Here is an 18,205-nt window from a genome sequence, read left to right on the forward strand (position 1 = left end):
TAGTATTTTGCAATAGGGTATATAAAAGCTCACTGAAGTTTTGTCAAATTTAAATTCCATTATTAGATTTGTTGGTTTCGTGTAGTCAATAAGGCGAATATTTAATTGGAATAAATTAATGTTGATTTAAGATTATAATGGCAGACATTTTTAGTTTTTAATAGAGAAAAGGACTTTTGAAAAAGTTCTGCCGTTTTATATACAGTTTTGCGAAAATACCAATGTATTCCTTGGAAGTGTAGCCAAATGGCAATAGTTATCTTGGCATTTTTTGTGTCGAAAATGGGTATATTTTCAAAATAGAAATAGCGGTCACGCTGGTGGGCTGGATTGCTGGCTGGCGCTAGGCTTATTGTTGTTGCTGCTTTAAGGATCTGTATCTACAACAAGGTTGGCCCACACATTATATGCTAAATATGCTGTGTTGTGGTGCAACAGTTCAAAGTATTAAATCAGCGCGCGGCGTGAACGAGTTAAATGCAATTATCATCAACAACTGCTGGCTGTGAACGGAGCAGCGAACTTCCTTCCACCAATCATTCATCAACATCATCATTATCATCATCAACAGCAGCAGCAGCTTCTCTCCCCACTCTACACTCTCCACTCACACATATTACAATCGCACACTCCAAACACACGCACACTCACACACACATTCATATACAGAACAGCATCGTGAATTGTGTGCGAATTGGATGTGAATTTGAATTTCGATAGAAGAGCAGCAGCAGCAGCAATATGGGCACAATATCTTCGGTTCTACAATGGTCGTGCAGCAAATGCAATACAATTAATCCAACGGAATCGCTAAAATGTTTCAATTGCGGCACCGTTCGAAAGGTATTTCCCAGTCCTACCGCAACATTGTATCATCATCATCACCAGCAGCAGCAGCAGTCACAATCACAGCAAATGCAGCCGCCGCGACAGCAACAACAACAACAGCATCATCGACAACGACAAAACGCTGGAGGAGGTGGAGGAGGCGGGGGCACAGCCACTGTCGCGGGGGTGGTGACGGCTGCAGCGGAGTTGGCCACTGAGTGTGATGAGGAGGTCGCGACAATTGTTGATAAGCACAAAGCTGTGACCAGGTAAGCATGGATTTACATATACACATACACTGTAAACGTGTACGTATGTATGTGTGTGGGTGATATGCAAGGCAAGCACACAAAAGCTTGCCCAACTTGCATACGTATGTGTGTGTGTGCGTGCCGTGTTTGTCCTTTTCTCTCGTTCGGTTTGTTCGTTCCGTTCGTTGGCAACTCTGTCTAACTGTTATTTATGTATGTCTCTCTGTCTGTCCGTCGGTCTGCTTGTCTATATGTGAGTGTGTACACACTGAATAACAACAACAACAATTGGCAGCAACTGCAGCAAAAAAAAAAAAAAGAAAAGGAACTAACTTTATATATATTTTTTTTGGGGGGAAAATCGATTTGGGGAAACAAAGCGAAACTTTGTTTACAATTTTATCGATTGCGCTCGGCAAAGGAAGTGAAGAAGAAAAAAAATATAGCAAAGCAAACGAGTTAAATTTAAATTGATAAAAAAAAAATAGAATACAAAGTGCAGCAGCAGTACAAAGAAACAAAAATAATTGCAACCACATTGAAATAACCTTGCACTGCACAGACAGTGGAAGAAGAAGTTGAAGAGGGGGGAGGAAGAAGGAACAGAACGTGGAGCTAAGTTTGCAACGCATATAAAACGTTGGTTTTGCTGTGTGTGGTGGCCCTTTGTTTTCTTTATTCTCCGCTCTCTTCACTTTCCGTTCAATCTCCGCAATGATCTTCTCTGGACAGCAGACAGGTGGCGCCAGGCAGTGGCATTATTATCGATAACAAGCACGGACATGTGTACAAATCGCTGCTGCGCGGCTGCTTGAAGCGACCGCAACGGAATAGCCAAAATTTGCCTGCAAATTGCGGAAATTGCGAGGAGACGCGCAAATATATCAAGAACTCCATTGAGCTGTATCGTCACTTTTCGAATCCGGCACTCAATCGTCGCTGGAGCTGTCGCGCCTGTGAGGCCGATAACAATTCGGTCACCTGGCATTGTGTGATCTGTGACACGGTCAGCTACTTGGCGCCCATTTACAAGGAGACGCTGCATACACATCGCCATGAGGCAGCAACAGCGACAACAACGACAGCTGAGGCAACCACAACGACAACAACAACAATAACTGGAGGAGGAGCAGCAGTGCAATTGGAGTTAAGCAGTCAAGTGGAGCAGGAGCAAAGACAGAAGCAACAGGAGCAGGAGCAACTGGAACTGGAGGCGGCACATGCCAATCGACGTCAGCAGAAGTCACGACGCACAAGTTTCAGCTTCCGACGCACTCAAAGCCTGAGCACAAGCATTGACAAGAGCGCGCATCCAGCGACGCAACGAAGTTGTCACGTTTGCTACGTGAATAACTTTAGCAAGGACATTTTCAATCTGCCGCCAGGTAAGTGAAATGTAATCTATAATCTATGTAATCTATAACTAATTTATCTCTTCTTTTGTTAGCTGTGCCCTTGGCTGCTGTGGCAAATCCGACGCCAACGCCCATTGCCAGCAATTCGCGTTTTGCCATTGCCAATGATACGTTTTGTCGCCGCAAGCAGAACAACAACAACAAGAATCAGAACAACAAACTGCGCGAAGCGTGCGCCAAGAAAAGATATAATTTTACCATCACAACGCTGTCGAGATCGGCGCAAAAGCCAGCGCCAAGTGTTGTGACGAAGCCGTTGCGTCAGCTGCCGCCTAAGTTGCAGCAACAGCAGCAACAATCACAACCACAACAGCAGCAACAGCAAGTGCAACAACATCAGCAGCAGCAGCAGCAACACAAACAACAATCGCAGCAGCTGCAGCAACAGCAGCCACAACGTCAGGCAACGAGTAGCAACAACAGCAGCAGCAGCTCTCAGTTTACAATTCCACGCAACGGCGTCTTTATAGCGGTCAACGATTGGAGCAGCAACATGCCGCAGCACTGTGATACAACATCATCAACAACAACAACAACAAGCACAGCATCAAGAACAACATGCAACAACAATAACAATGTCAACAGCAATAAGCTCTATGAGAACGAATGCGTTGCCATTGCACAGCAGCAACTGCGCTTGGAGCAACAACAACAACAGCAACAGCAGCAGGTGACAACGACGACACCGATTTATGCGCAGGTGAATAAGCAGCACAAGTTGCACAAGAAGAAGCTGCTGTGCAACAACAACAGCAATAATAGCAACAACAGCAGCTTCGAGTTGATCGATGGCAGCTGCGAAGCGGCGGCAGCAACAACAACAACAACTGCAGCAGCCAGCAACGAGCTTAGCCACGAAGCGCACTTGGAATCGTCAGAGTCAACAACAACAGCAACAACAACATCGACAGCAGCAGCAACATCGACAGCAGCAACAGCAACAACAATTGCAGCTGTGAGTGCAGCGAGTGAATTTTATGCGGCCTCCGAGCATTCCATTTATGCCAAGGTGTGGAAGGGACCGCGCAAAACGACTGAATCCAAAATGTAGGCATCAATCAAAGCAACCACAACAACAACCACAACACCAACAACCAATCACAACAATTGTTGCTGCAGCAACAACAACAACTAATTGCACACTTAACAATTGCGCTTCTGTTTTTCGATTGTGTGTTTTTGCTTTCGTTTTGTTTCGTTTTCTGCTTAATTTGCTGATTAGTCATACGAATGAAAATTGCAAATGTACACGCAACTATAGATCTATAATGTATATATCTAGATCTATATAGCTATGTGCATATATCGTATAAGAACGTTTGCAGTTTACGATCGTTCGCTTTATTGTTTGCTCACCATGCACCACGCTTCGTTGATCGAATGCTCTACACTAAAAAAAAAGCGAGTCCATTAGTTGTAGTTAATAGACAGCTGATTAAAATCTATTCATTTAAGACATATATGAATATTGAAAGCAATTAAAATCTATTAATTCAAGACATACATGAACATTTATGTATATGTCTTAAATTAATCATTTTATAACATGAATATTCAAATTAATAGATTTTAATATTTATGGGAGTGCTTATTAATATTTAGGTAAAGCATTTCGACTATAATAGATAGTGATATTAATAATTTGGCAGTTTATACATTATTTGTAACTGAGAATTCAACTCTCCGAGTTCCATTTCCATTTGTATTCATTTCTATGAATAATTTTCAATTTCTTTCCAAAATTTAAATAATTAAAAATGTACTTAGGGATTAATTACTCAAAATGCAATCGTATTTTGAGTAGCCGTTTAAAAAGTGCTTTGGAACTTTGCAATTGTATTTGTACAACGCAATTGCTTGGAACTCATTTTACATTCATAATAATACTTCGAATTGCGTACTAATGTATTTTGAATTAATTAACAATTCACGAAATTCAAATACTCTTATTACATTACTTAACTCTAGCAGTTAATACAATGCGTCACACTTTATTATTCTATTCAAATATTCTTTATAAAAACTTGGAAGGGTCTTCAGCTGTCAATACATTATGTAAAGCTTTATTATTTAAATCAATTATGCTCATTGCATACTGAAAAGGGTCTTTATGAGTCAATACATCGAGTGATGCTTTATTAATTAGTATCCATACTCTCGTTTCATACTTAAAAGGGTCTGTAACAGTCAAAATAAAGGCTCACACCTTATTATTTAATTCAATTATCCTCATTACACACTTAAAAGGGTCTTTGGCAGTCAATACTTTGAGTGTCTCGTTAATATTCCATTCAAATACTCCCGTTTCACACTTAATGGTCTCTAGCAGTCAATACTTTGTGAGACGCTTTCTTTATTATTCGCTTTTATTAATCACATTTCATATTTGAAAGGGTCTCCAGCAGTCAATACACTGAGTGTCTCTTTATTATCATGTCAGCTTGACTCATGCGACGCTCGCTCTAATCAAAGCATTTCGATACTTCGTCTAACCGAAGATAAGGCCGAAGTCAATTTGCGGTTTTTTTTTATTTGTGCTTTTGCGTTAATTTGCTGTATGTATTTCTTTGTTACTTTTATTGCTAATTAACAAGAGTCGATTTATGTTTGTTGCTATTTTTTTGCTCTGTTTTTGTTGTTGTTTTTATTTGTGCATGCAAGCGTAGACTCTCTCAAGCTTACTCACTCTTGGCTCTTGCTCTCGTTCTCGTTGTCGTTTTACAGCACGCATGAAGCGGCAGCAGCGAGTGCTCGACTCATTCCAGCAGCGCCACGCAACGACAATAAGACGCAGCAATCACAACAGCAACAGCAGCAGCAGCAATCGATGCTCCAGGGCAGCCGAAAGTTGCGGACTTGCGGCAAATGTTCCTACGCCTACAATCGCCTCTGGTCCGAGTCCTGTGAGATGTGCGACCCATCGTCCCAGTCTCAGTCGCAGCAAGATCAACCAGCACCAGGTGAGTCACAAGCCTGAAGAGTTCTTCATTACATTATTGTGTGTGTTGTGTTTGGGAATTTTAATGATGGGAACCTTTTCGTTGGGTATATACATACTCGAAGAAAGCGTTTAATCTATAATGTGGGAAATTCCTGAGAAGGTGTTTGCATTAATGATTCAACACAGTGGAAATCAAACCCTTAGTTAGTTCTGATTATCGTTTACAGTATGCTTAATTCAAGCCTTCTTCTGCGGTTCTCAAACCTTCCAGAAAAGTTCTCAGGATGTTGAGGTGGTAATTTTTATACCCGTTACCCATAGGCTAGATGTGTATTATAACTTTGTGCTGGCAGGAAATTTATGTAACAGTCCCACTCTATAAAGTATATATGTATATTCTTCATCAGCGTCAACAGCCGAGACTATACTGCCATGTCCGCATGTCTGTCCGTCCGTCCGTATGAACGCCTTGATCTCAGAGACTGTAAAAGATAGAGATATAATTTTTTTCGACAGTACTTGTTAAGTTTCTACGCAGCTCAGATTTGTTTCAAATTTTTGCCACGCCCACTTCCGCCCGCGCAAATCAAATTTTTGGTGCCAGAGTCGCGTTTTTTGATGCCGACAATAATATCTATAGTTTTTATGGTTACTCAGAATTTGATTGCAATCAGGGTAAAAATTGCGGAAGTTATTTCTTATCTTAGTTGCTTTGGCTGACAATCTAATATATATTGCAATCTGTGGTATATTTTGAATGTACCACTTTATCAATATACCAAGTAAAGCCTTTGGTACATTTTTAGTATTTTTGAGGTCTGTTAAATCAGTATATTTTTATAATATAATACGCATTTAAAATGCGTATCTGGTATCCTCGGTATATTTTCGGTTTTTTGTATATTAATTTAGTATATTTTAAGAATAATACTGCTCTGGATTGCTTTCATTCACAATAGGCAGCGGGTATCTCATTAGTATACCAAATATAGCATTTGGTATATTTTCAATATAGTATGAGGTATATTAATTTGGCATATTTTTTAAAATATGATTTTATTTAAAAAGCGTGGCGAGTATAGGCAGCACATTTACAGTGTTTTTTTGGTATATTTATTCGGTATATTTTTAGAATACTGTACTCTTGATTTTATACACAGTTGTAGCTTTCTTATTTGTTTATTAATCATAAAGTTGTTTTTCAACAAACGCACTTAGTTAACCATGAATAATAGCAAATAGGGAACATATAGAAAGACTGTTCTGTTTATGTTTTATATCGACTTAAGTCTTGTAGACAAGAAGACTGAAAAGATTCCACATACTAAATAACCCCGAGAAATAAATTCAAGCAACAGAAAATATGTAACATATAAAAGCAGAACTCATTGGATAACTGCTATTTCAGTGAATTTTAATATTCATTATTCAATTTACTTATTATTAATATAGACAGATTGTAAATAAAAGTATAGAAATTGATCCTCATCTTTGCTCTGTTTATGTTTATTGTATATCCCCACTAATTCTTCGTTGATCCTCTTCTTTGCAGTTCCTGGCGCGCTGTCGCCTCGCAACGATGAGCCGTGGACGTGCAAGAAGTGCACGCTGGTCAACTATGCGACGGCAATGGCGTGCATCGTGTGCGGCGGCTCCAAGCTGAAGAGCATCTCATCCATCGAGGACATGACGCTGCGCAAGGGCGAATTCTGGACGTGCAGCCACTGCACGCTGAAGAACTCGCTCGCCGTCGGACTGTGCAGTGCCTGCAAATCGATGCGTTTGCTCCCCGTGATGATGGACGCGGTGCGCGAACGTCCCGATGGTCAGTCCTATGAGGAGCAGGATCATGCATCATCATTGGTCACTCAGTCCCTCAGCGAGCTAGCAATAACAACAACACCTCAAGCACCGCCGCCGGTGTCGCAGCTCCAGTTGCCACTGCCGGCAACGCGTCTCTCGCGTAGTCCATCGCCTCGGGCTGCGCTTCCGGTGGCCACAGCGCCCATGGCCAGTGCAGCTCCGGCAGCTTGCATCGCCACAGCGCAGCAGCAACAGGCTGGGATTCAGGCACCGATGCAACGGAGCTCCTCGGGTGCCATACCGAAGCGTCACAGCACTGGGGGCTCGATTGTGCCGCGTCAGCAACATCCGCTTAACATTGCCAGCAGCTCCAACTCTAGCTACAATCTCCAACAACAACAACAGCAGCAGCAGCAACAATCTACAGTCAAGAAGTGGCAATGTCCCGCCTGCACGTATGAGAACTGTGCCGCTTCGGTGGTCTGTGAGATTTGCTCGAGCTCGCGTGGTTTGGTCAACGCGGTGCTCTCCGATGCCTTGGCACGCAAATCGCTGCGCGTCACGAATCTTAGCGAGTTCCGGCAGGAGAGCAAACTGATGGAGAACCTGCGACAGCTGGAGGAAACCGAAGCGCTCACCAAGTGGCAGAACATCATCCAATATTGTCGCGACAACAACGAACTCTTTGTCGACGACTCATTTCCACCCGCACCAAAGAGTCTTTACTACAATCCGGCGAGCAGTGCTCTCGATGGCGGCAATCCTGTTGTCCAATGGCGACGTCCCCACGAGATAAATTGCGATGGCGGCGCCTATCCACCGTGGGCTGTGTTTCGCACCCCGTTGCCCTCGGACATTTGCCAAGGTGTCTTAGGGAATTGTTGGCTGCTCAGTGCGCTCGCTGTGCTCGCCGAGCGCGAGGATCTCGTCAAGGAGGTGCTGGTGACGAAGGAGATTTGCGCTCAGGGCGCCTATCAGGTGCGTCTGTGCAAGGATGGCAAGTGGACCACGGTCCTGGTCGATGATCTGTTGCCCTGCGACAAGCGCGGACATTTGGTTTACTCGCAGGCCAAGCGCAAGCAGCTCTGGGTGCCGCTCATCGAGAAGGCGGTGGCCAAGATCCATGGCTGCTACGAGGCCCTCGTCTCGGGTCGTGCCATCGAGGGACTCGCCACACTGACGGGAGCGCCCTGCGAGAGCATTCCTTTGCAGGTAATTCGAAGGGATTTTCAGGACTTGCGTTATTCGGTTCAATTCCGGGAGAAGATGAAACAATTCTTTAAAGAATGAACAGAATGTAACTTAATTGAGATTAGGAAAGACAATCTGAAACAATCTAGGGAATAAAATTAAAGTAGGCTCACAGAAAAACTTACAAAGGTTTAGATAGAACAGTAAAGGTCTGTTACCGATTTCGTTCCGGTAGAGGATGAAACAATCCTTAAAAGAAAGAACAGAACTTGATTCAGAGAAAGAAAAGAAAGATGAACAACAAATTCTAATCTAAGGATCAAAATTGAACCTGGTTCACCTATCAACAACAAAAAAAGTCCGAGTAAAGGTTGAGGTTTAGGTTTACGTTTAGGTCTCAGGTTTAGGTTTAGGCTGTCCCTAGGAGGGCGGCGCATAGACCTGGAAAGTCGTCATCATCTCCTGTCAACAAAAAGGTAAAACCCAATTGAACTTACATAGGTTTAGATTTAGGTGGAATAGGCTGCATCGGAGAACAGACCTGTAAAGGGTCGTCACCGTCTTTGATATACAAAAAGAGAAACACCGATTGAATTTACATATGTTTAGGATTATGTGAACCGGTTGCCCCTAATAGGAGCGGAGCATAGAATAGAAGTCAGTAGCTATTCCTTGAACTGTCACTAAACTGAATACAAATTTTGCAGGCCAGTTCGTTGCCCATGCCCAGCGAGGATGAGCTGGACAAGGACTTGATTTGGGCGCAGCTGTTGAGCTCGCGTTGTGTGCGCTTCTTGATGGGCGCCAGCTGCGGCGGCGGCAACATGAAGGTCGACGAGGAGGAGTATCAGCACAAGGGACTGCGACCACGTCACGCCTACTCGGTGCTCGATGTGAAGGACATCCAGGGACATCGACTGTTGAAGTTACGCAATCCATGGGGTCATTATTCATGGCGCGGCGATTGGTCGGATGATTCGACGTTGTGGACAGACGATTTGCGTGATGCTTTGATGCCGCATGGCGCCTCGGAGGGCGTCTTTTGGATCTCGTTCGAGGATGTGCTCAACTATTTCGACTGCATTGACATTTGCAAGGTGCGCTCCGGTTGGAATGAGGTGCGCTTGCAGGGCACTCTTCAGCCGCTCTGCTCGATATCGTGTGTGCTGCTGACGGTGCTGGAGCCAACGGAGGCGGAGTTTACGCTCTTCCAGGAGGGGCAACGCAACTCGGAGAAGTCGCAACGCTCCCAGCTGGATCTCTGTGTTGTGATATTTCGCACACGCTCGCCGGCGGCGCCCGAAATTGGGCGACTCGTGGAGCACAGCAAGCGACAGGTAAAAAAACTCTTTCTGGAGAACCTTTCCATTATTGTTTTCAACCAAGCAGGGTTGATTTTGCTAGTGATGGTTAAACTGTGCGATTAGGGATGACACTTTGATTATGAAAAACGATGTCACAAAATCATGCGATTATAATTATTGTTTTAACTTTTAAATGATACGTTTTTTCCCCTCTCAGGTTCGTGGATTTGTTGGCTGCCACAAGATGCTGGAGCGTGACATCTATTTGCTCGTCTGCTTGGCCTTTAATCACTGGCACACAGGCATCGAGGATCCGCATCAGTATCCGCAATGCATACTGGCCATACACAGCTCGAAGCGTCTGCTCGTTGAGCAGATAACGCCATCGCCGCATCTGCTCGCCGATGCCATCATCAGCCTGACACTGACCAAGGGACAGCGGCACGAGGGACGCGAGGGCATGACCGCCTACTATCTGACCAAGGTAAGTCTTTCACTTCTCAATTTTTATGCATCTCATTCTCTAATTTTGTCTACAGGGCTGGGCTGGTCTGGTCGTAATGGTAGAGAACCGGCATGAGAACAAGTGGATACATGTGAAGTGCGATTGCCAGGAGAGCTACAATGTGGTGTCGACGCGCGGCGAGCTCAAAACGGTGGACTCGGTGCCGCCCCTGCAACGGTGAGTTGAGTATGAAACTAGCTAGCGATAATCGATAGTAATAGTCACAACAATAGATAGTTAATCCAAATATAACTAATATACTGATACAAACTAAAGTTTATAACATAAAGTCACTTTACTAAATATTTTCTACTCTAGTATATATTTGAATTAAATTATAGTATATGGCATAATGTCTAATATAAGCTTGGTAACGATAATCGGTAGTAATAGTCGCAACAATCGATAGTTTTAGAATACTTATTACAAATTCATCGATACAACGTAGTGAACCGATGCAACGCAGTGAATCCAAGTACATATAACCATTGATGAAGATAGCTAGCTAAAGTCGATAGTAATAGTCGCAGCAATCGATAGTTTTATATTATATACATAGTACTATAGTAATTGATAACTAATTTACTGATACTAGCTAATGTTGACTGAGTGATGATGCTATTTAATTAATGTTTTCTAGTCTAGTATATCTTTCAATTAAATGTTATTATATGGCACAATATCTCCTTGATACTGATAATAATTTTGCTTTAGTTTATACTTATGTAAAATTAAAATTCTCCCTTTATATAATTGTATAAAGAGTAGTTCAATTTTAAACCCAACCCCAAACGCCTACGATTTTATCTATCTATATTTTCGATGACCGCTATAGTTTTTAAGTTCTATGCTTACTTCTGTATACCTAATCCTTTTCTCTTTCTCTCCACCACTAGGCAAGTGATCATTGTGCTGACGCAGCTGGAGGGCAGCGGCGGATTTAGCATCGCACATCGGTTGACGCATCGGCTGGCGAACTCGAGGGGTCTGCATGACTGGGGACCACCAGGTGCCACCCACTGTCCGCCCATTGAGAATGTGCACGGTCTGCATGCGCCACGGTTGATAACATAATCGAGGGGATCAGGGATGAGCAACAGGATTAGGATCAAGATCTGGATGGAAGAGCATGAGAGAGAATATTGGGAGCAGTGATAGTCGACGTTAGTTCAAACACACACACACACACACACACACGATATATAGCATATATATTTGTATCTATGTGTATTCCTTTTTGCCATTTGCATTTTGTTTTCTATTTCGTTTATTATTTTTTTGTTTAATTGCATATTCTAGTCGATGTTTTGTCAACGTCATACGTACATTTATATATCTGTATATGTATACTATGAAATAGTTAACGATCCACACACACATATTGAAAACCAACATGAACAAGAAAAATCCAAATGAAATGAAATGATAGAAAGTTAAAGAGCAAAAACAACCCGAAAGAAACCATGAAACGGTAACGGTTGCCGCATAAACCTATCGAGTTTTCTTCATTTTATCGATGTTTGTATTTGTATTTGAATTTAAGTGCATGTGCGTCACGATCCAGCATACATATAAATATGTCGTATTGTTTTCAAAATAAAATACTACCAGTTATAAAAGCCAAACTGATTTCGAATTATTTTGTTGTGAATACCAAACTGTACAGTTTGAGGTCAAATGCATGCCGGTGTGCTGTGCAACACTGGCAAATATACCCCAAACTGTACAGCTAAATCGAACAATGCTGTTATAATTTATTTACGCATTTTGTATAATAGTCATCAGTTTACAAAACATTCTAATTGCCAGTCTTAGCTCAAACATAACCAAAATATAATTAAATTTAACAAACACAAATAATTAAAGTTACCAAAAAATGTCAGTATATCGGGCGGTATTTTTGCCTGCGCAAGTGCAAGTTGTGTGCATTTGAGTTGAAAGCGCAAAGGTATGTTTTGAAATTGAATTTGCGGTCACACTGCCGCGCTAGTTCATTTCAGTTCATGAGCAACATATTTTGTTCGTCGTTTAATTTTTGTTTTTTTAAAATGGCTGATACAAAGGGCGTAAGTACATGACTTATTTGCAATCAACCAACTATGTGAAATATGCTAAGTGCAAGTGAAGCAAGATGTGCGTGTGTGTGTGAGTAATTGTGTATCAATGGATAGCATTGACTTTGGTCTCTGGGCGCGGTTGCAACTCGAGCTTCAAGACGCGTATTGAGATGGCGTTCTTCGTCTTCGTCTTCCCCCCTCTTTTTTGTTGTTTTTATTGCTTATCATGCAAATTCCTTGGCATGGAAATGCATTGTGCACAGACACACAGACATTATCAGCAAAAAAAAGAAAAAACTGTGGGTATGCGTTGTTAATTAAAAATGTCGCAGTCGAGAGATCTGTGTAGCAGTAGCAAGCAGTAAATTCAATAAAGTGCATGCATGATTCACACACTAGCCGGCAAAAACAAAAAGGCGTCGGCGTCGACGTTGCGCCATGTCGTGTCGGGTCGTGTTGTGTCGTGTCAACTCGTGCCATGTCGTACATTGATGTGTGGCCATCCTTTGTTGTGTTGTGTTGTTGCCTGTGACCTACATACAAGTATGTACACACTTAACACAAACAGTATGTACATACATACATAATAAATAAGTACGTACGTACGCAAATATGCACTGTTGTGTAGTGTCATTGGCTTTAAGACTGCCGCCGACATACTTAAGTCTGGTATGCACACATGTGTGTGCGGGTGCGGGTGTATGCGTATGTGTATACGTATGTGTGTGTGTTTGCAAGAGAAACTCGTGCGTGTCTGCGCATTCCAATGTGGCGACGACGCCGTCTACACTTTCATTGAGCGAGGCTTTCCTAAAGCCAGCCCCCTTCTCCCTTTCCCTTCCTCAAGCCACTCTCTAATTATACCCGTTAATCGAAGAGTGTTTTAACTAACTGTCAATTAATACCAAAAGCCATCCGGCGTTCTGTCTGTCCGGCTCTATACACAGCTGTATTTTGCGAAATAGGAGAGCTAGAGCTACCAAATGTGGATAGCGGGTACGGGTATTTCACAGTCGAGCACACGCCAAGTACTTTCTGACTTTCTGTTTGATGTCGTGTATCTACAGCTGCTTGAACTATTAAATTAGGATATATTTAATATTAGTATATATTTTACTCTTTCTCAATTTGCAGTTCTCGAGCATTGAAACACCCGGCTATGTGGGATTCGCCAATCTGCCGAATCAGGTGCATCGCAAGTCCGTTAAAAAGGGCTTCGAGTTTACGCTGATGGTGGTCGGTGAATCCGGTTTGGGCAAATCGACGCTGGTCAACAGCCTGTTTCTCACCGATCTCTACCCCGAGCGCATCATACCCGATGCCATAGGTGAGTCAATGAATCCACAAGTGGAGTGGAGTGCAGTGAATCATTCATTAACTTCATTCACAGAGAAACAGAAGCAGACTGTCAAGCTGGAGGCATCGACGGTGGAGATCGAAGAGCGTGGCGTCAAGTTGCGTCTGACTGTGGTGGACACACCGGGCTTTGGCGATGCCATTGACAATTCGAATAGCTTTGGCGCCATACTCGAGTATATCGATGAGCAATACGAACGCTTTCTCCAAGACGAGAGCGGTCTCAATCGTCGCAACATTGTGGACAATCGCATACACTGCTGTTTCTATTTTATATCGCCCTTTGGCCATGGGTAAGTTGAAGTATACTGTAATTGTTTGATCGCAATCCCTACAACAATTATTTTCTGTATAGTCTGAAACCCTTGGATGTGGAGTTCATGAAGAAGCTGCACTCGAAGGTGAACATTGTGCCTGTGATTGCCAAGGCCGATTGTTTGACCAAAAAGGAGATATTACGTTTGAAGTGCCGCATCATGCAGGAGATTGAAAGCCATGGCATTAAGATTTATCCACTGCCCGACTGTGATTCCGATGAGGATGAGGACTACAAGGAGCAGGTGAAGCAACTGAAGGAAGCTGTGCCTTTTGCCGTCTGTGGCGCCAACACATTGCTCGAGGTCAAGGGCAAAAAGGTGCGCGGTCGTTTATATCCCTGGGGCGTTGTTGAGGTCGAGAATCCCGAGCATTGTGATTTCATTAAGCTACGCACCATGCTAATCACACACATGCAGGATCTGCAGGAGGTGACACAAGAGGTGCACTATGAGAACTATCGTTCCGATCGTCTAGCCAAGGGCAGCATCATCAAAGGTGCCGGCGGCAAGGAGAACGGCATCGGCAACAAGTCGGATCATGGGCGTGACAATAACACGCAACAAGTGGTGGCAAATAGTGTGCTCTCGGAGAAGGATCGCATACTGCAGGAGAAGGAGGCGGAGCTGCGACGCATGCAGGAGATGTTAGCTCAAATGCAAGCGCGTATGCAGGCGCAAAAGTGAGAGATTGATATAGAATCGAAGGGAAAGAGAGAGCGCACGATTGTGCAATTTACATATAAAAACCAACAAAGATATATATTTTTTGTATGCAGTTTCTAAGTTGATCAAGTATTTGTTTGGCATTTTATATATCAATATATATGTATATATAAACCGATATATATATATTTATATACATATGTACATATGTGTAAGACATGATATAACTATAACTCTATATATATATATACATTTAGCTAAAGTGATTTTTATACCTACTACTCGAAGATGTAAAATCAAATCTCAAGGCAACTGAACACATTCACACACACACACACATACACATACATACTCACTCACATATACACAGACAAACACACACACAAACTCGAACTTCATATCACTCCTAAAAGAACCGAAAACGATTTATTAACTAAACTGTATTCCTATTATATGTATTTTAGCGACATGATATTAATTAACATTTCAATTTTACAACTTGTATTTGTGTACTGCATTTAATTTAAGTGAAACGCATAACAAATTCAAACCTACCATGTTAAACAATTCATATTTTATCAGTCTCAAATTTGTGACCAAAAATTTAACAAACTGTTTCGTATATCTTTTAATTATATTATTTTTAAGTTTTTGTGTGCGTTCATATGCTCGAAATGTGTTTGTAAACGATAAGACGCAGCAATTTACTATATTTTTTGTATATCGTAAATGTATTTGAAATTTTTTTTGTATCAATTATTCATTCTTGATTCTCGCAGCAGTAAAATTGCTTAATGTATTTAAAAGAAAAACAAAAAAACGCGCCGCACTTAATGTTAATCGAGTCCTATTTCCTCTTGCTCTGTACAATTTAATCCTTTACATTGCTACTCCTATGAATACATATATAAATATATGCTTTTTATACGATTTACAAAGTTATCTTTTCTGTTTTGCATGTAACCGGCTTATTTGAATTTGAAACAGTGTTGCCAGATGGTTGTATATGGGCTGCGCCATGAAATACTTATCGATATACCTTACATTCATGTGTGACCAGTTGTACCAGCATTCTATAGCTAAGCTTATTTGCAGGAAATCTAAGTATTTCACTTGTGGTCACACTGAAGCAATTTTGTGCAAATTTTTGGCTGTTCAAAATTCAGCGCCTTTTTATGCAAGTTTTACAGCACATTATTAAGTGTAACCAGCTGATATTTATAGCAACTTGATTATTTTGTTTGGTATATCTCCATGACGAAGTTAAAACGCATATTTGACAAAGCAGTTTGTGGTCACATCTTAGCACAGGTGTTAAATAAAACAGCTTTAAGAAAGCTCTTCTTTTTTTTGTAAGCAAAAAAGTCTGAATTCATCTAAAAGAATAATTTATTCAATAACAAACGCAACAACACACACACAAATGATGCAAAAATACGAATTTTGATTTTAAGTTATTCGTTTAATTAATGTGATAGTTTGTGCTATGTGACCAATGCTTTTGTTGTTGTAAATGTGCAAAGAATCAATTACAAGCAAATCGAGCAGCTCGAGCAGTAATCAAAAAAGAAAAGAAAAACAACAAAAAGCCCAACTTTATCTGCTGCATTTAGGACAACGACGTTTTCTTTGCGCCTAACCATGATGACACCATTTGATGATTTTATCTATTTAATAAATCACGTGCTGCTTGGCGAAGAACCGGTAAGTGGCAAGACTGCTAATAAATCTGCAAAACCATCAACGCAAAAATGCATACAAATAAGCTTAAACACACACACACTCACACACAACATATGTACATGCATGCACTTGTCATGATACCGTAATTGCAATAACAAAACATACACACACTCATGCGGATGCAAGACTAACATGAATTTTTGAACGTTCCTTCCTTATTGTCATCCAACTGTGCGACCAGACTATCGAGGATTTCATACTGCTTGTGGGCACATTGGTGGCATTCATAGCATTCATACTGTGGTGCTGTTTTCCCATACAGCCAAAGGTAGGTAGAATTCCACGCAAACACACACATACACACAAACACAAATGTACGTACAGTAGTATTGTCTGACAACGGGACAATTTGCTAATAAAATTCACATACTTTCCATCCCTCCCCATCGTATTGACGTGCACAGGAGCCGGGACAACATCGTCAATTTACATGCAAGATAATACCGAATCATATAAAGGCATTTGATGCTGCAGCCGCCGCCGCTGCAGCCGCTACCGTTACGAACAGCAGCGGCAGCACTGATAAGGGGACCGGCAACAACAACAGCAGCGGCGGCCCCAACAACAACACAAATACAAATACAAATGGCAACAACGGGACGACGGGCAGTGCTGCCCATAATAATGGCGGCAATAATCTTAGCCAATACAATGGCGCCGGCGGTGGCAGCATCAGCGGCAGCTATAGCAAAAACGGCAGTGTGGCCATGCACAATTATTATGTGAAGAGCGGCCATCATTGCTGCACCTAATGGCAGATGGCAAGGTTGCCACCACGGCGCAGCAGTTTTGTAGTTTAAATCTTAGTTAACAATTTGTATATGTGTTTATTTTTTATTTTATTTTTTTTTCTTTGTGTAATTTAAGTTTGTGCTATGATTGTCATAATAATTGTGCCAATTTATTGTTCAAAAAGCGCAGCTAACTTGAACGTTATTCCCCTAAACTCGTCCCTTTACCCCAAACGAAAACACAACACTTGGCCCCCCCCACACTCGATACTTGATACTCGATACACTTGGGTGTTTGAATATAATTCGCAAGCACATTTGAATTGTAATTGCTCAGACTGATTTGATCGTGGCGAAAAGTCCATGATGACGTTGAAATATGATTGAGAAAATGAGAAATGAAAAGAATGAAAAGTATGACGCAAAAGTTTTTAAAACTTCTTTCATTTAGTAACAAGTATATATATATATATATTTATAATTGTATTGTATTGAAAACAAACAAAAAGAATGGTATACCAAAATTATACGAAATATGTAAAGACAAGCTAAAGCCTAGCAAAAACTATTTATAAGTATTTATGATGTAACTAATTGCATATTTATACGCATGTTAATACAATCACTAACAATCCCATTTACCCGTCCTTCCCACCCATTTGACACCCAGTCTTCATCCCAATTGAAACCGACAACAACAATTATAAAGAACTACACTCGACCGATAATTCATAATATACTTGATATATATTTATATATATAAATATATATACATACATATATGTAATCATTGTCATTGTCATGAAACGAGTTTCTGTTCTGTATTTTATAAGTGAATATTATACTCGAATACGAAGTCGCAAGAATCACATCAACTAGCATAGTTAGTTAGTTTTTTTTTTGCTTTTTTTTCTCAGTGTATACTTGCTATATATATAAGGTATATAAATAATATGTGTTTGATCTCATTTATCAATTTATTTATGTGATGTACAAGAACAAAAAAAAAAAAAAAAAATGAAAACAAATGCAAACTCTTCACGTCAAGGGTTATAAAAATGAAAATTCCCTTTTAAAAAGGAAAAAAAAATTCCCAAAAA

At 41.2% G+C, this 18,205-nt stretch overlaps 3 protein-coding genes across 6 annotated transcripts; all 3 read left to right on the forward strand.

The window, feature by feature from the left end:
* Positions 1–298: 298 nt before the first annotated feature.
* Positions 299–11,749, forward strand: LOC132795513 (calpain-D). Of its 3 annotated transcripts, none has more exons than XM_060806262.1 (9): positions 299–1,097; positions 1,812–2,464; positions 2,527–3,541; positions 5,219–5,454; positions 6,988–8,450; positions 9,137–9,766; positions 9,951–10,217; positions 10,273–10,415; positions 11,135–11,749. In XM_060806262.1, exons 1-9 carry the CDS (start codon positions 742–744, stop codon positions 11,310–11,312), a joined length of 4,941 nt encoding a protein of 1,646 aa, XP_060662245.1. In that variant the 5' UTR covers positions 299–741; the 3' UTR covers positions 11,313–11,749. The 3 variants fall into 3 exon arrangements, with proteins under 3 accessions (XP_060662245.1, XP_060662247.1, XP_060662248.1); XM_060806264.1 differs by having other exon boundaries at positions 1,815–2,464; XM_060806265.1 differs by lacking the exons at positions 1,812–2,464; positions 2,527–3,541 and having other exon boundaries at positions 304–1,097.
* Positions 11,750–12,177: 428 nt separating this feature from the next.
* Positions 12,178–15,568, forward strand: LOC132795550 (septin-1). The gene is made up of 4 exons (XM_060806343.1): positions 12,178–12,304; positions 13,430–13,622; positions 13,686–13,944; positions 14,007–15,568. The coding sequence occupies exons 1-4, from the start codon at positions 12,242–12,244 to the stop codon at positions 14,650–14,652; spliced, it is 1,161 nt and encodes a 386-aa protein (XP_060662326.1). The 5' UTR covers positions 12,178–12,241; the 3' UTR covers positions 14,653–15,568.
* A 328-nt stretch (positions 15,569–15,896) lies between these two features.
* LOC132795577 (nuclear transcription factor Y subunit alpha) lies at positions 15,897–18,170 on the forward strand. 2 transcript variants are annotated; one of them, XM_060806373.1, is made up of 3 exons: positions 15,897–16,335; positions 16,556–16,642; positions 16,779–18,170. In XM_060806373.1, the coding sequence occupies exons 1-3, from the start codon at positions 16,273–16,275 to the stop codon at positions 17,124–17,126; spliced, it is 498 nt and encodes a 165-aa protein (XP_060662356.1). In that variant the 5' UTR covers positions 15,897–16,272; the 3' UTR covers positions 17,127–18,170. The 2 variants fall into 2 exon arrangements, 1 of the variants encoding a protein (XP_060662356.1); XR_009633449.1 differs by lacking the exon at positions 15,897–16,335 and having other exon boundaries at positions 16,556–16,688; positions 16,779–16,920.
* Positions 18,171–18,205: the final 35 nt, after the last annotated feature.

This window comes from Drosophila nasuta, chromosome X, assembly GCF_023558535.2.
Source record: "Drosophila nasuta strain 15112-1781.00 chromosome X, ASM2355853v1, whole genome shotgun sequence".
Lineage (NCBI taxonomy): Eukaryota > Metazoa > Arthropoda > Insecta > Diptera > Drosophilidae > Drosophila > Drosophila nasuta.

Excerpts from the sequence above, each read along its gene's own strand:
- LOC132795513 (XM_060806262.1), top strand. The coding sequence starts at position 742 with ATGGGCACAATATCTTCGGTTCTACAATGGTCGTGCAGCAAATGCAAT. Across the intron at positions 8,451-9,136 it reads GCGAGAGCATTCCTTTGCAG|GCCAGTTCGTTGCCCATGCC; the intron begins GTAATTCGAAGG and ends CAAATTTTGCAG. Across the intron at positions 9,767-9,950 it reads TGGAGCACAGCAAGCGACAG|GTTCGTGGATTTGTTGGCTG; the intron begins GTAAAAAAACTC and ends TTCCCCTCTCAG.
- LOC132795550 (XM_060806343.1), top strand. The coding sequence starts at position 12,242 with ATGAGCAACATATTTTGTTCGTCGTTTAATTTTTGTTTTTTTAAAATG. Across the intron at positions 12,305-13,429 it reads AAATGGCTGATACAAAGGGC|TTCTCGAGCATTGAAACACC; the intron begins GTAAGTACATGA and ends CTCAATTTGCAG. Across the intron at positions 13,945-14,006 it reads ATATCGCCCTTTGGCCATGG|TCTGAAACCCTTGGATGTGG; the intron begins GTAAGTTGAAGT and ends TTTTCTGTATAG.
- LOC132795577 (XM_060806373.1), top strand. The coding sequence starts at position 16,273 with ATGATGACACCATTTGATGATTTTATCTATTTAATAAATCACGTGCTG. Across the intron at positions 16,336-16,555 it reads TGCTGCTTGGCGAAGAACCG|ACTATCGAGGATTTCATACT; the intron begins GTAAGTGGCAAG and ends CTGTGCGACCAG. Across the intron at positions 16,643-16,778 it reads GTTTTCCCATACAGCCAAAG|GAGCCGGGACAACATCGTCA; the intron begins GTAGGTAGAATT and ends TGACGTGCACAG.